This window comes from Corvus hawaiiensis, unplaced genomic scaffold, assembly GCF_020740725.1.
Source record: "Corvus hawaiiensis isolate bCorHaw1 unplaced genomic scaffold, bCorHaw1.pri.cur scaffold_32_ctg1, whole genome shotgun sequence".
Classification (NCBI taxonomy): domain Eukaryota; kingdom Metazoa; phylum Chordata; class Aves; order Passeriformes; family Corvidae; genus Corvus; species Corvus hawaiiensis.
Genome location: NW_025963366.1, coordinates 730,671 through 748,068, shown reverse-complemented (window position 1 = coordinate 748,068; position 17,398 = coordinate 730,671). Strand labels below are relative to the sequence as shown.

The 17,398-nt window shown below is 53.2% G+C and overlaps 1 protein-coding gene across 1 annotated transcript in view; it reads left to right on the top strand.

Annotated features, from left to right (window-relative positions):
• The first annotated feature begins 6,491 nt into the window (after window positions 1-6,491).
• LOC125320969 (zinc finger protein 208-like) overlaps window positions 6,492-17,398 on the top strand; it is a 430,705-nt gene continuing 419,798 nt past the window's right edge. The window contains 2 exon segments of the mRNA XM_048293401.1: window positions 6,492-6,513; window positions 6,699-7,547. Of these exon segments, the coding sequence (XP_048149358.1) occupies window positions 6,492-6,513; window positions 6,699-7,547 (871 nt within the window).

Here is a 17,398-nt window from a genome sequence, read left to right as displayed (position 1 = left end):
TGCCACTGGAGGGGGACAGGACATGGTTTTCCCCACCTGGTCCAATCGCGCAGGGGAGGGTCCCCGGATGGGGTCCCCAGGCCGGCGCCCCGCCTCGGCCGGCGCCAAGCAGCCAGCTTAGAACTGGTGCGGACGAGGGGAATCCGACTGTTTAATTAAAACAAAGCATCGCGAAGGCCCGAGGCGGGTGTTGACGCCATGTGATTTCTGCCCAGTGCTCTGAATGTCAAAGTGAAGAAATTCAATGAAGCACGAGTAAGCGGCCAGCGTAACTACCATCTTCTGAGGAGATACCTGTTACAAAGTGGGCACTGCTGCAAAGGTCGCTCCTCCTCATGGTACCACTGTATGCCCTTTGAAGTGTAACGAAGCCGACTTCTGCCCCGGCATGGTATCATTGGAATCTCCAGTCAACAATCTCCTGCTAAACTGTTAAACAAATTTTATGTAAGGACCGTGCAGCTTTTTACCCGAATTCTGGCCCATGGATTTGTGCCTGGCAAGATTTGGTAATTTATTGAGGGGTCTACTGCCGATCTTATTCCTCCTCTCCTAAAATTTTGGACACTTTAACTATCCGGATCCCTAAAATGTGTCCATCGATACGCCTGTACCAGGCATTGACCGGCACCCAAACTTCCCATTTTGATTGGGTGGACCTGGCATCTAAAACTTTTAATCTAGATTCCTTGTGTAAAAACAGGGCCTACTTGTGCTCTCTAAATTTACCATCTGGCCTCCCTAACTTGGCAGAAAATGCATTTGAACTGCTGACACTGGAGTTTTACACATTGGGTGTGTTTGACACTGTGTGTTCGTTTTCCTATGGTTTGGGAGGGTTTTCCCAGGCTATGGGAGGTGTAAGAACATCTTAAACCTCAACCAAGTGTGGAAGAAGACAGCTGTCTCCCGAGACTTTTTTGTACTAAACAACGGGGGAAAAAGCAGCAAGGAGAGGGAAGGAACATTGGAAACATTGCCTCCTGAGCTGGAGAAAAACCTGCCAGCAACATCCCCACCCACACCAGGGAACAGCGTGAATCGGACTCCAGAGGACATTCCAACGCTGACTATTCCCTGACAGCAATCCACCATATCCTTGGTGTGGAACCCAGGCGGACCATGTGCTGGGCTTGATTGAACACCTGAAAGAGCCCACGGGAAAAGGAGGATTTGACATTTTCGATGGAGTAAGTGTGAGAGAGAAAAGAGTAATTTTCACAGTATTTCTTGTCATTTTCCCAAATGCAGGGCAATGGTCAAAACGGCTCCAAGTGGGGAGTAGATCTGTGAGGTATGTGGACTTGAGTTCAAAGCAAAAATCAGCCTGGGACAGCACAAAGGATGGGCACGCCCTCTTCTCAGGGAATCAGGCAAAGATCCTTGCTTCCCACCGGAAGGAGACCTCTGCCTTAGGAGCCCTGATTTACCAAAATATGAATATCGATCTAATATCCATATCCAACTGAGACGGACAAAAACTCTCTAACAGTTTAGAGTTAGCAAGTGTATGTTTTATTTGGTGCCAGGCACTGCGTGGGATAGCTCCCCAAGACACAGGGCCCCGATACAAGCAAACAGAAAGCTTTTTATTTACAGAAATTATGACTATCCAAAATACAAGTGCATATTCATAATATTAACACCTCCCGTTCTCCACTTTGTATGGAAATGAGCTTAAATGTCATTAAGCATGTGTAGCGTGTGTTCTGAATTGAGTCGGTGGTCTTGAATTGGGTGAGTGGTCCTAAAAGAGATGAAGTAAGCTCATCTTCCTCATTTTGACCTTTTTGCCTTTCTGGACTTTAACAATCCTAATTACTTTAGTGACCTCTACATTTCCTCTTGCGTGACTTTTGAATAGGTTCCCACAGAGGGAGGAAACTGGTAATTGCCCTTGTTCCCCAGACCAACTTATCAATATTTCTGTTCCTCATTCTAAGCACAGCTAAGCAAACATACAAATGACAGATCAGCAATTATTCCATAAGCAATTCCTAACATCTTGAAAACTGTTTCAGGTCCAGCTCTCTTAACCATTTTAATTAACTCTAGCTGGGCCCAAATTCCTTCCTCTTCTAACTAACTGCAACACAGCTAGCCTATAACTAAACGCTTTATGTTTCTTTTAAATCCATGTTTCGCCCACAAAAGGTGTTGGTCTAAGGAGGAAGAGCATCTGCTGATAAGGTTGAAGGCTCAGTTTTGGGGAAACAAAACCCTCAGTAAACTCATTGCCAAACACATTCTGTCCAAGACAGGGAAGCAGATGAGTGATAAGAGGAGATTGCTGCCCAGGGAACCAGCTGTGGGCATGGGAACAGCAGCTGGGATGAGTCATTGGCCAGATAATGAGGAGGAACAGCTGGGAACATCAACCAGCAGAGGGAGGGGCAGCTGCGGGCCCATTATCAGAGAACTTTCAGTCAAAGTCTTTCAGCTGGGAAACTCAACTCCTTCCCATGGGCATTCAAGCAGGTACTTAATGGCCAGCAGATGACATCACTGGTCAATGAGTCAGCCCAGGGCTGCTTCAGATGCATCAATATGATAAGCCAGATAAGAACATCAGCCCAAGATAAGAACAGCAGCCCAAGAACAAAGCAGGGACCCAGGAAGAAAACTCCTGAAGACCTTGCCAGAAGTGGCTGACTAAGAGAGCAATCAGGAGAGGTGCACTTCCAGCACCTATTCCATCTAGATTGGGGGAAATCAGCCAAGATTACTCTGCATGACATTGAATGCCTGTCCTGCAAAATTCTGCCCAGTGAAATTTGTGTGGCATTTAAAGACAGATGGGAAACACCTGGAAAGTTTAAGAGCCTTGGGAACTTGCAAATTCAATGGGAAAGCTGACAATAGCGCTTCCAGGGACTTAATTACAGCCAAAGAAACTGAGAAGAGTGTGCAGGAGATGAGCAAAAGCTGAGCTCCTGGTCCAGACAGGATTACCCTAAAGGACCTCAAGAAGACAGACCCTGAGTTTTCCCAGACCATGGAGATATTCAACCTTTGATTAACATCAGGTAAAATCTCAGACATGGTGAGGGGATGCAGGACTGTATTAACACCAAAGTCAACCAAACCAGAACATTTCCAAGACATTAATAACTGGAGACCCATCATGATTGGCTCCATCCTGTTAAGACTGTTCTCCAGAATATTAACAGCAAGGTCGACTAAAGCATGCTCCCTCAACCCAAGGCAAAGAGGCTTTATCAGAATGGCAGGATGCTCTGAAAATGTGAAACTCCTGCAAACAGTAATTCGGTCTGCCAAAAAATATCACAAACCGCTGGGGGTTGTATTTGTGGACATCACTAAGGCTTTTGACACCGTCAGCCACCAGCACATCCTACATGGTCTGCAGCAAAGGGAAGTGGAGCCTCATGTCATCAGCTTGGTGAGCAATATGTATGAGAACATCCGTACATATATCACCACAAAGAAAACACAGAGAGACCACATCCAGATCCAGGTGTGAGTCAAACAGGGCAACCCAATGTTGCCTTTTGCAAGCTGGAAGAGAGTGGCAGAGGGTACCACTGGGGAATGAACAGCGTCACAGCGATGGCACTTGCAGACGTTCTGGTCTTATTGAGCGATTCCTGGGAAAACATGAAGCAGAACATCAAGATATTAGAGACCTTCTGCAATCTCCCCGGTCTCAAAACACAAGGGGAAGAGTGCCACAGCTTTTCCATCAAGCAAACAAAGGACTCTTCTAGCATCAACAACTGCACTGCTTGGACCATCACCGGCACAGTCCTGAACATGACCGGCCCCGGTGACTCTGAAAAAGATCTGGGCCTGCAGATTGACCCTTGGATTGGTGTAGCAAAATGCATCCTATCTACAAAACTCACATTCAGGTTACAGTGAATTGGTAAAGTCCCTCTTCAAACTCTAGGAATCAAAAAATGGATAGCCCAAAAACATATACCATCCCTCAAGTGACCTACCTGGCTGACCATTCAGAACTGAAAGCAGGGTTCCTCAAGGCCCTTGACCTAAAAGTTTGATCAACCCTCAAGGAATGGCTGCACTTACCTGCAGGTACCTGTGATGCCATCTTGTACTTGAGCATGAAGGATGACGGGTTGGGTATTGTGATGTATGGATGCGAGAGACACAAGGTAGGTGTAAGTGAATTGGGTTTATTGTAAAGTTAGAGAGCGTTCATACTTTTGAGTGTGAGAAACTGTTTTAGCTGCTCGCTCAAAAACCAGTCACAGTCCCCTAATAAATCTGTTGTCTTGACAGTTTGTCATTCTTTTCTGAAGGCTTGCAGCCTGACAAACAGGACGCCTTTCCTGTTTTCAGATCCTGTGTAATCAGCTTTCTTCCACGCTTCTCAGCATTCTTGCTCACGCGATGCAGCAGCGGCAGCTTCCTCTGTAACTCCACGCAGCAGCCTCTCCAGCTGGCAGTGGCAGCTGGGGCAAGAGGGCACAGGGGACAGCTCTCCTTTTGCAGCCTCACGGGACAGCAATGTGTCTCAGCACCAACCCCGGCAGCGGGCAGCAAACAGCAAAGGCAGGCAGGTCCGATCAGGCAGCACTGGACCTCAGCGTCACTCACCGGCAGCTGGCAGAAGTGGTGAAGGCAGCAGATCTGATTGAGCAGCAGTTGGTGTTGGCAGCCAGGAGAAGCAGTAAAACAAGGGGGCAGAGCCCAAGAGCAAGGCACAGTGCAGCCCCATCTTGGTAAGGACAGGCACCCACTGCGAGCACCACAGGTGACCGCTGTGCCTCCGATTGCCGAGCAAAGGGGGCAGAGCCCAGACCCCACACATCAGCAAAGTCTCGGTTTGCCCCCAACCTCTCATGGGATCTCTGCCATTGCTGAGAACCAACCCCCCAGCCAGAGAGCTCACTCCCCAGCCACCACTTCCAAACTCTGGTTTCTCTGGCTGAGCCATCACCATGGTATGTGAGGAGGCGTGGCCATTTCTTTTGTTTCCTAATTGCCCCTAATTGTCTCCTGGGCAACCCCCTGCCCTCACTGCCTCTTCCTTTCAGATGGGACAAAATTCCTGAAAAGAAAAACAAACCCACAACAACCAGCAGTCACACCCAGCCTGAGGGGACTTCTCTGCTAATTGGTCATTATCCACCAGCAGAATGGGCAGCTGCAAGGACTTAGACAATCAAGGACTCTCAAAATATCCTGTGACTCAGAGAATGACATCATTCCATTGTGAACCTCCCTGACCTGGGGGAGGTACTGAGCATTTCCACCTGAACCTGAGCATATAAAACCTGGCTTGGGGGAACTAGGAAACCACTGCTGCTCAAGGGATCCAGAGGAGGAGCAGAACTTCCACAGGACCAGCACTTTTGACAAGACTGTGACCACCACGTGGTAGGATCTCCAGCACCACTCTGACCAGCACGGTGCCAGGTTGTACTCAGTCTTTGTGGCTTAAAACCCGTTTTCTCTTGATTGCTGTGTTTATTGTAATCTCTTTAATGAATTGTGAGCCTGACCGGAAATCTCTCTTGAGGTGGTTGAGGCGGGTTCATTTCTCCTGCCAGTTTCCCTTAAAAGCAGCACAGTGTTTTTTGGGAGGGGCTGTTTGGAGCTTGCAGGACTCCAAAGCTGAGGCAAAAAGATCCTCTGGGGGATGCTGGGGTGTCCCCAGGAAGGGTTTTTCTGGCAGTCCTGGAAGCTGCTGCCAGCAGAGCCCCCAAGGTGGGCGGGGGGATGCCAGGTCCCGACCCCACAGTGAGAGTTGGCCTTCCTGGGTCAGGCACTGCTGCTTTCAGCCCAGAGCCAGGGGGTTGTGGGACCCCCCAGAAGAGCCAGAGCAGGGGCACCTTGGGACCCGCAGAGGGAGGAGAGCAGAGAGGAACAATATCGGGACTGGGGGAACCCCAGCAATCTGGAGGAGAGGGAATGTGGAGAGGGTGAACCCTGTGATTGCCTGCACCCTGAAGTGGGGACCTCAGAGAGGGGGGACCTCAAGGATTGCCAGGACCCTCAAGTGGGAAAGGGGGGATGCCTTGGAGCCCTGGCTCCCTGAAGCAGAGAATAAGGGGAGAAGGGACCCCAGGACTCCCAAAGCCCCCCAGCATTCCTAAGTGAGGGGATGCCAGAGAAGAGGGACACAAAGGATCTCCAAGTTTGGAGACCAAAGTGGGGGGAGCCTTGGAATTCCAGGGACGCCAGGCAGCCTGGGGTGGGTGGGGACCAAGCAGGTGGGGGAAACCCAATACATTCAGGACCCCCAGCAGCAGGGACACGAGGGAGCCCCCAGAAGCTCAAAGTAGAGGGACCAGAGAGGGGGAACTCGCAGGAGGCTTCTTTTGAACTGAATCTTGGTGTTTTGGAGGTTTTTATGGACACCAGAGGCCCGGTGACTTCTAGAGATGGACTTGGGCAGGAGGAACGCCCAACCCAATGCGCTCACACCTTGTTTTTCCCCATTGCAGGAGTTCCCATTCCCAAACCTTGGCCGGATGGAGGAGAAAGCTGTGAGGAAGAGGAAGATGCCCCAGGACAGCCAGACAGGTGAGGTGGAAGTCACTGCCCCTTTCCCCCTCTCTTCTGCTCCATCTCTCAGCCCAGCATCACCCCTGGCTGCAGGACAACCCTGCTGCCGACGCTATCCTGCCAAGGATGAACTGGGGGATCTCCTTCCCCTTCCCTCTGACATGGAAGCAAATCCCATCCTCTCTTTGTCCTTCCTCCCCCAGACAATGAGCTGAGGATGGAGACCAGGAAGGGCAAATTCCCCCGACAGAGTCTTGTGGAAGAGGTCGTTTTGAGTGGCTCCACGTCACAAGAATGCAACGGGAAGGAAAAGCCCCAAAGATCCCACACAAAGAGGGGCTCCAAACCCAGGCCAGGGTGCTCCAAGGAGGAAAGACCCACCCTGTGCCGGGATGGCAGCTGCAGCTCCAGCCAGAGCTCAGACCTAGTGGTCCATGAGCAGCTTCACGACAGGGAGAAGCCCTATGAGTGTGGTGAATGTGGGAAGAGCTTCCGCTGGAGGTCCCACCTGATCCGCCACGAGAGGATCCATACCGGGGAACGGCCCTACAAGTGCTTGGAATGTGGGAAGGACTTCAATGTCAGCTCCAGCCTGATCCGCCACCAGATGACCCACACAGGGGAGCGGCCCTACAAGTGTGGGGAATGTGGGAAGAGGTTCAGCAGGAGCTTGGCCCTGATTCACCACCAGAGGATCCACACCGGGGAGAAGCCCTACGAGTGTCCCGAGTGTGGCAAGAGGTGTCGGGACAGCTCCAAACTCCTCCTGCATCAGCGGATTCACACAGACGAGAGGCCCTTCCGCTGCCCCGACTGTGGGAAGGGCTTCTGCCGCAACTCTAGCCTCGTCCCCCATCAGCGCATCCACACTGGGGAGAGGCCCTACAAGTGTCCTGAGTGTGGGAAGAGCTTCACTCGGAGTTCTTACTTGACTAATCACCGGCAGAGCCACCGGTAAGGGAAGCCCTGGGACCGCCCCAACTGCAGGAAAAGCTTTGTCTGCTGCCCCATCATCATCCTCCATCAGAGGACCCACTTTGCAAAGAGACCTGGTGACCCACATTCCTGGTGATCCACGTTGGGAAGACACCTGGATGGTGATCTCCTTATTCTGGTTTTCCACAGGCATCTAGGTGAACACAGCGGCAGGGTTGGTGGTGTTGCAGTTTTCCCTGTAAGTAACTTCTTTGTCTTATCCCTTCTGTTATCAATATTGTTGCCCTTCCTGTTTGTTCCTTATCTCATTGCTGTTCCCAGTAAATTGTTCTTATCCCAGCCCAGGATCTTTGTCTTTTGTGCTTTCCATGGGAGGCAGTAGGGGAGTGAGAGGCACCGTGGTTTTAGTAGGAGCATGAAATGGGGGAATATCATTCCTAAACCACGGCACAAGCAGTCAAAGGGGTTCCGTGGTGACATCCCAGGCTTTTCCTGGGATGATAAAAAGCCGTGGGGTCAGAGGCAGTCAAAGCCATTGCATGGTGACATCCCAGGGGACTTCATGTTGCTGGGGCATTGATCTGTCACAGGTACTCACAAGGGCTCCATGGTGACATTCCAAGTGTCTCCAGGCTGCTAAAGAGCCACGAGGTCACTGGCAGTGACAGAGGCTCCACGGTGATATCCCAGGGGTCTCTAGGCTCCTAAAGATGCATTAGTCACACACAGCCACAGGGACTCCACGGTGACATCACAGTTGTCTTCACCTGCTCTGAAGCTGAGAGCTCACAGACAAGCGCAAGGGCTCCACAGTAACATCTCAGGGGTCTCTGGGCTGCTAAAGACCCGGTCACAGGGGTTTCATGTGAAATGCAAAGGGTGTCTTCTTCCAAAGGGCCATGAGCTCACACATACTCACAGGGGCTCCATGGTGACAACAGACGTGTCTGTATGCTGACAAGGAGCCGGGATGTCGCAGTCAGTGACAGGAGTCCAGTGGTGAAATCCCCGTGCTCCTAAAGAACCGTGAGGTGACGGACACTCACAGGGGTTCCATGGTGACATCCAGGAGTCCCCAGGCTGCCCTAGAGCCGGGATGTCACAGACACTCACAGCGTGCCTGTCATGGGCAGAGTGGGAGCTTCAGGCAAAGTTTATTAGAGAAGCTGCCATTGGGTCAGAAGGGACCCCCAAACACTCCCCATAGATCCCCAAATCCCTCCAGGACCCCCAGGCTTTCTAAACTCCTTCAGTGAGGGGAGCCTGGGAACGGCCGGATCCAATCCCAGCCCCAGATTTTGGCAAGGGTTTATGGTTTTTTTGGCAAGGATTAAACAGGTGGAATTGAAGCTTTATGCAAATTGTCCCACGGGATGAGTAACAGCAAACCAGATCTATTTATATAAATACAGATCTAATTGATTACCCTCATGATTAGAGAAAAAGATCTCAATCAGAATTATTTACTGCACAGTACAGGAGCTGTAACAACTATTACAATCTAGTGCTCTAGGACGCAATTTTGAAGCACTTGTATTAAAGCAAAACCAGTCCTTAAGCAGAGATTGATGTCACTCACCCAGATCAATGACCGTGGGCAAATGTCTGTGACTCGGCCTTGAGCAGTGACCTTGAGGAGTGTCCCCACTCCAGGGAGGGATCTCCACCACCCCCAAGAAGGGAAATGTCAGAAGACGTTGCCGTTAAAATTTGGGACGGGGCTTTTCTAGTCTGACGTGCTGCCCTGTCAGTCAGATGTGCCCAGGCTGTGCCAACTCCACAGCTCTGGAGAAGCTCTCAGTGGCGTCACTTGGTTGGTTGTTCCTTTCTCCAGGGATTTTACCAGCTCTGCCACAGCTGCAGCTCCCTCTGAGGATGTTGAACTTTGAAATGGAGGAGTCAGGCTGGGTTCTGCATTCTTCACCCCAAAAGCAGCGGGACCTCCCTTCTGCATTCCCCACTGGGGGCTTTGCAAACAGGGCCCTGTTGGAGCTGTTTGAGCCCATTCCAGGCAGAGCCTCCTGCTCCAGCAGGAACTGCCTTTCCTGTGCCATGACCAGGGCAGACCCTGCTGCAGGAGGAGCCCCAGGCCAGCCCAACACATTGAAGGCCTCAGTGCAGAGTGCCGGAGTGGGAGCTGTGCCAGGGAGAGCCTGAGACACCAAAGGCACCTTGGCAGCAGCAGCTCCTTGCAGGGCATGGCCAGAAGCCTCCCTGGCCAAGCCGGCCCAGTGGCCACCACTGCAGAGCTGCTCCTTCAGGGGGTGATTCTGGCTGGGCTCTGCTCCACCCCACAGAGTGTGAGCTCAGCACTGAGTCTGGCACAGCCCTTGTGCCTGAGCCCTGCACAACCTCAAGGTCACCTGCGGCAGCCTGGCTCTGTCAGGCCCTGGGGCAGGGCAGAGGGAAAGGCCAGAGCAGGGGCTGGCTTTGGCTGCTCAATGTGGGCTCCAGCAGAGATGAGGAGTTGAGCGAGTTGAATATGAGGTCACTGCTGTGACATGGGCCTGACTGACAAATGATTGGTCTCAGGAATATCTTGGGGACAAGGTGTTCATCACAAAACCACTCATCCCTGCAGAGACAAGACCAGGAGAGAAGAAAGGGGAGAGCCAGGCCCAGGGGACAGGGCCAGAATGGTGATGGCTGTGAGGTCACTGCCACTGCAGCAGCCTGGCTGGCCCCCAGCAGACATTCTGGCCAGAAGCATTGTGAGGTCACGCAGCACATCAGAGAACCCCCACAACAGGAATTCCATCCTTGGGGAGTGGAGGGGTTGGCACAAACCTCCTGACCTTGAAGAATTTTGGGATGGAGCATTGCTCTCTGGCTTGCATGGTTGCAGTTCTGTGCCACTCTCACTGTCAAATATTTCCTCCTTAGATCAAATCTAAATTCCCCCTCATTCAGTTTAAAGCTATTGCCCCTTGTTCTGTCACTGCAAGGTTTGGGAAAAAATAACACTCCATTTATCTTGGACCTCAATCACTATGTTTCCATTTTCAAAGACCTTAGAGAGAACCCAAAAATCTCCCAAGATGGGCTTTGGAGGCCTCAACACAAAACCAGCAGGTGGAAGCTGAGGGCCCTGGGCTCAGTTCTGTGGAGACTGAGGACAGAAGAGAAGTAGCCTGGGAGGGCTTGAAGGGAGGTTTCAAAGATGGAGGAGCTTTTCTTCATTGTATAAAACAGCCTGACAAAGAAATAATGGCACCAAGGGCAGCTGGGCAGCTCCAGACTGGACACCAGGAGAAAGGTCTTTCCCTCCCAGGGAAGTGCTGTGCTGCAACACGTCCCCCAGAAGGAGTCTGGAGCAGCCCAAGGCTTTGTGTGCCCAGGCAGAGGCAGGCAGGACGCAGAGCTGCCAGCAAAGGAAGGGGCCGGCAAGGTGGGGCAGCCGGGGGATGAGGACAGCCTGCAGGGACAGAGGCGCAGGGCAGGGACAGCGTGGGACAGCCTGGGCTGCAGAGGGCAGAGGGATGGGCAGCAGCTGCAAGGCCCTGACAGAGCCAACTTGTGCAGCACTTTGGCCACGGCTGCTGGCCCTGGCCCTGAGGCCAGCAGGAGACAAGTGACCCTTGCAGCCCTGGGGCCTCAGGGCCTCCTTGTCCCTGCTCAGCGGCCTGGCAGGGGCCGCCCCATGGTGCTGCCCTTGGCACTGCACATCCCCACATCCCAGTGCCCCGGCAAGAGCCCTGCGCACTGAGGGAGGGACAGGATCTGCCTTGCCAGGGGCTGGGGCTCAGGCCTTGGCCCTTTGGAGTCATGGAACACATCCAGGTTTCCTCAGCCTCACAGACACCTTTCCTTTGCTTGTCCCCACCTGCCATCACTGCCTCCAGTGTTCTGCTCTAACTGGAACCTGGGGACACTTTCTCATCCTCAGTCTTCCTCAGTGGGACCCATTAAAACTTCAGGAAACTCTGGAGATTGATATTGACTTTGAATTCTTGAGAGATTGCTTCAGCTCCCTCTCAGGGACTGATGTTCAGGGCCTCAGCACCAAGCCCCAAGAGGGTCATCAGAGTCCTTGTGCTGTGGCTGTGCTGCTGAGCTGGGCCGGGCTCCTGGCACAGAGGCGGCTCCTGGCAAGCGGCAGCGCTGCAGAGAGACAGCTGTGGCCAGGAGCAGCTCCTGGGCCCAGCCCAGCAGGGCTGGGCCACTGCCTGCAGCCAGCCCGGGCACAGCACAGAGGCACACAGGGCTTAAACTCAGCCAAGGCTGCAAAGGTGCTGAGAAGTTGCTGGAGCAGAATCATTGCCAGCTCTTGACTCAGGAAGCCTCTGGCTGCAGGACAAGGCAGCTGCAGCTCCTGGAGGGATCTCCTGAAGCTGGAACATCCCAATGCCTACAGATTCTGTGAGTACAGCTCAGAACATCTCGAGTGCAGGGGAGGTCAGACATGAAGCTCTGACAATGCTGAGGGTTTCTGATCTGTCCCAGAGTATTTCCAAGCCAAGGATTTTGATAAAAATGAGGACATTTCCTGAGACTTTGTTTTCAGTTTCGTTCTACTGGGGAATGGCAGGGAGGGGATATATATATAAATGGTATTATGAATTTTGACAAGTCCCTGAGACATCTGAAGTCTTATTTTTAGTGATCAGTCTTAGTGTGACCTGTTCTTTTTCCAAGCTGCAAACAGAAACTGCCCCCAGCCAGTGCCCTGCAAAGAGGCAGGTTCCTGCAGGGTCAAGGAGAGTGCACAGAGATTTGCGGTCTGTGAGTGGTGGCAGGGACAGATCAGGCCCAGGCAAACAAGTCCAGGAGGAAAATCTCCAGGAAGCAGAGATAAGATCAGGGAATGACAGAAAATGAAACCCAGAAATGTTGTGTCAGGAGAGTTGAGAGGTCTCCTGTCTTGGGGTGACATCCATAGGATCCCCTCCAATGCAGCCCTCTCCCTGTGAAAAGCCCAAATGCCTCTTCTCCCAGGGATGGCTGCAGGGTGTGAAGGTGGAGGTGCAGCCAGGGGTGCCCAGCGCTGTCCTGCAGAGCCATCCTGCATCCCTGTCTTTGCCAGGACAGGGGATCTGCCAGCTGCCAGGGGCAACTCTCAGCCTGCAGGGCAGGGAGCCAAAGGCAGCTGGATCCCAATGTGAGAACAGCGCCCACTCCACCACAATCCATCCTCCTGCAGCCCCCACAGCCAGATCCCCCATCTCCTGCTGCCCCTTCCCTCCCAGAGCTTTCCCTGTGGGACAGCCCAGAGCTGAGCCCATCCCAAACTCTCTTGGGTCCCAGCACAGTTGCCCCTATTCCCACTCAGGCACTTTGAGAAAACAGGGCTGGGCACTGACCCCTCTTCCAGGACCCCGGAATCAGGGAAAACAGGAATGTGGGAGGACTTTGAGTCAAGGGTAGGCAGCTGATTGGGATCTGCAGTCACTGGAGACACTGGGGAGCACTGGGCAATGTTGATCACCCCAAGACAAGGCTGAGGCTTGGGAAATGGCTCAGGTGTGCTTCTTCCCACAGCCAGACCACTCCATTCCCTTTCCTCGCAGGCCCCAAAACAGTTCCACCTCCAGCCCCAGAGCAGAGTTCAGAGGGGAAAATGTCCTGCCCTGACCTTCCCCCTGTCCCACCCACAGCCACCGTGCCCACACAGAGCACCTGGCTCCAGCTCTGCACAGCTGCTCCACATGCAGGGTGCCAGGGACCCCATCCCCAGTAAGGCTCAAACTCCAGCACTGTGCCTGGATGCAATTTGCTGCAGGTCCCCAAAGGCCCTTGTCCACACAGAGAGTCTCTGCAGTTCCCTGGCCCTGGGCCCAGGCCAGCGCTGGACCTGAGTCGGATGTGCCCATCCAAAGGGACGTGGAGAAAGAGGGGCTTGTCCCCAGGCAGCCACTTGGAGCTAATTGGACAAAGAGAGGTGTCCTGTGAGGAGGAGGGATGATGGTCCCCTGCCAGCATCTCTGATAAGCCCTGTTTACCCATGGCCCGAGGCACCAGGAAGACATTCAGACTCCTTGGGCTTCCAAGCTGTTAAAATCCACTGAGAAGTGGTTCCGGAGAGCTGTTCAGGGCTGTGATTCCTGCTGGACGTTCCAGGGCATTAGTGAAGGGTTCTGCATCTGTCTTTCCCAGGGACACTGTGGATCCATCCGAGATGTGTTGTGGGCATGCTGGGAAAGCATTTCAGGCGCCTGCCTTGACTCTTTGCTCTGGAACTTCCCAAGGAGCCGCAGGGCCCATGGGGGAAGATTTTCCTTGGGAGTGTTGCTGCTTTGTGCCCCATGGAGGAGAGAGCAGAGTGTCCCCATGGGGGATTCTTGACCTCATGGACAAGTGCTGTGATGTCATTGGTGTGCTGACATTGGTTTGGACAAGAATTGAGGAAGTGTCCTCAGGGTCCTAATTAGGGAACATTGGCCCAGGAGAGCTCCAGGCTGCCTTGGAGATCAGTGCCAATCAGGGGGATGGCATTGGACGCTGGCCGCTGACCACGTGCCAACGGCCGTGGGAGAATGAGCTGGACACACACAGAGGCTCCCAGTGCCGGCAGATTGGCCCCCAGCTGCAGGGACGCCATGGGAATGTCCCTGCCTCCCTCGGGGCTGTGTCTCAGCCCTGCAGAAACTGTCCCTGCTCTTGTGCCAGCATTTCAGGAAGGATGAGTTTCCCCTCTCCTAGCGACTGCGTCTTCTGTAAAAACAATTGACAAGAGGGTCCTCAGCACAGGAAAGACTCGGAGCTCGTGGAGCACTTCCAGAGGAGGCCACCAAGATGCTCGGGGGACTGGAGCAGCTCTGTGACAGAGACAGGCTGGGACAGTTGGACCTGTTCAGCCTGGAGCAGAAAAGGCCGTGGGGACACCCCAGTGTGACCTTTCAGACTTCAAAGCACCTCCTCGGAAACATGTGGAGAAATGTTTCCGGAGGGCCTGTGTCAGGGGGACAAGGGGAGATTGTTTTCAACTAAAAGAGAGTGGGTTCAGAGCAGAGATAAGGGAAAATTCTGATGCTGAGAGTGGTGAAACACTGGCACAGATTTGCCAGCGAGCTGGTGGATGCCCCGTCCCTGGAAACATTCCAGACCGCATTTGACGGGGCTCTGAGCATTCTGATGGAGTGAAAGATGTCTCTGCTGCCACCCAGAAGGAGGCCCTGCCCTGTGGTGTCGGGTACCGGAGTGGTCGCTGTGTCTTGTAGGATGCAATTCCCCCAGGGAGCAGAGGGAACACACAGCACCACTGGGAGCAGGAGCATCCTGCCATGGAGACGGGAATATTCTGGATGCAGAGGCTCAGGCTGCCCTGTTTGGCTTCTGTGTAGATGGAGACAAGTGTCAGAAGAGACTGAGAACCAGGAGCCCCCACCGTGTCTCTGAGTCCCCTTGATTCCCTGAGGCCCCACAGTGTCACAGGTTCTCCTTTGGGCCACGAGGTCGCACGGTGTCACAGGATCCCTCTGGTGCCATGAGCCCCTGTGGTGTCACAATGGTCCTTGGTTCCACGAGGCCCCACATTGTTACAGAGTCCCCTTTCTGCTGCGAGGTCCCACATTATGTCAGGGTCGCCTTGGCTCCATGAGGCCCCACATTGTCACAGGTTCCCCCCATTCTGCCATCAGGTCTCACATTGTAACAGGGTCCCTTTGGTTCCATGAGGCCCTGCAGTGTCACAATGGATCTTTGGTTCCATGAGGCCCTGCAGTGTCACAAAGGATCCCTGGGAACCACGAGGCCCTCAGGGATCACAATGGATCCTTGGTTCCATGAGGCCCCACAGTGCCCCAGGGCCTGTGGATTCCACAAGATCCTGGAGTGGCACAGGGTTCCTTTGCTTCCACGTGTCCCCGCGGTGTCACAATGTCCCCACGGTTCCAGGAGGCCCCGCAGTGTCACAGACGAGCAGCACTGGAGTGGGAGCAGCACCAGGGGAGTTTTTGCAGCTGCGCCGGAACAGCAGCAGCAGCAGCAGCCACGGAGCAACAGTGGAACAGCGGTGGAATGCAAGTCCCGTGAGGAGCGGCTGAGGGAGCTGGGGTTGTTTATCCTGGAGAAGAGGAGGCTCAGGGGGGACCTTCTCACTCTCTACAACTCCCTGACAGGAGGGGGCAGCCAGGTGGGGCTCGGTCTCTTCTCCCAGGGACCAGAGACAGGACAAGAGGACACAGCCTTGAGCTGCAGCAGAGGAGGTTTAGGCTGGAGATTAGAAGGAGTTTCTTCACAGCAAGGGTGATTGGGCATTGGAATGGGCTGCCCAGGGAGGTGGTGGAGTCGCCGTCCCTGGAGGTATTTAAGGAAGGACTGGATGTGGCACTCGCTGCCATGGTCTGGTGTCAAGGTGGTGTTGGGTCATAGGTTGGACTGGATGATCTCTCAGGTCTTTTCCAACCTGGGTAATTCTGGGATTCTGTGATTCAGTGCAGCAGCGGTGGAACCTTGGTGGAAAAAGAGTGGGAAATGGCCCCGCAGCTGTGGAGCAGCACCTGAGATGCCCAAGCTGCGGGACACAGAGCGGGTCTGAGCGCTGTGTCCTGTGGGAGCCGGCCCCACACACCAGAACCATGCCCGTCAGGCTGACCCAGAGCAGGGGGCAGCAGCAGGAATTGATGCTGGGCTGCGGAAGGCGCAGATCCAGCGCGTTTGATGGTGACTCGGGGGTTGGATCCTGGTTGTTGGCGGCCACCTTTGGTGGTAGCGGGACACTTTCAGTTGATCTGAAGTCGTGAACTCAGGAGAAAGTCAGCACAAAAGGAATCAAGTGGCCTTTTCTGCTGCAGGGAAACGCATCTTGGTAGAGGTTTAATGATTTCTGATGTAGGAAGCAAACGGAGTCAATTTTTGGCCTGTGGTTTTGTTGTAATCCAGGGACAGTTTCCAAAATGATGCAATTTGTGGTGAAAAACCAGGAACGTGCCTCAGCATCGGGATGTTGCACACTGAGTACAGAGCTGTTTGTGGTGGTTATGATCAAGAAAACAATTGGAATTCTTGTCCCTACTTCACTCTTTCTCCCTCTCTCTCTGGGAATGAGTCTCCAACACTCCCTGCAGCTCTGCTTTCCATGATCTGCTCCTCTGGAGTTGGGCTTGGCCAGCTGAGCAGCGGGAAGCAGGAGGATAATGGCCCATTCCAACTGCAGACTTCCTTTTTGTAGCCTCTGGATTTCCAGCATTTAGAAACGGTCATGTTTTAAACTGTCTGACCAAATCCCACAGGTCTCACTTCTGCCCTGGCAGAAAATCCTCCTGTGGCCCTATTTGGGAACGGACCCTTGGAAACACCTCACTGCAGATGACTTTTGGTTGGTTTTGCTAAGGGATGACAAGAAGATCAGCACAAGGAGGAAGGCTGAGGAAGAGGGAAGGACCAATTCCTTCCTTTTGTCTTCCCATTGTGTCCTGGGTTGCAGTGTATTCTATTACCATCCTCAGGAGCTGTTGAAACCAGGTGGGGCACTGTTTCCTTGCCTCCTCCCCCCAGACTATCTTTCTGTTAATTGCCCATCATTGTCCTGCCGCCTGACTCAGAGATAACTCACTCCGGACTATCTTCTGTTAATGAGCCTAATCAACACTTTGCCTCATGACTCATTACCCCATTGTGAGATGCTCCACCCAGAGGGAGGAACCAAGTATCCCATCCTGGATATAATCTGGGACTCTGACCACCAGAGACAACCCTTCCCACTGGATTTCCAGAGGACAGGAGCTACACAGCCACCATTGGACTTGCTGAGGAAGAGCAGACTCTTTTACTACAGGATCACTGCTTCAGGGGACTGCAGCCACCATTCTACCAGACTGCTACCACCACCGTGCCTAACAGGGTGTCAGGTTGTACCTTGACTCTGTCAGTTTGACAGTGTTTTCTTTTACTTTTTTCTCCCTTTTCTTTAATTTCCATTAAATTGTTATTCTGACTTGGTGCCTCCCACTGGTTTGTTTTCAAACTAGTACACATTGGAAAGTCTCCTGCAGAGGTTGTGCTGCAGCCAGAGACTTGCCGGGCCAAG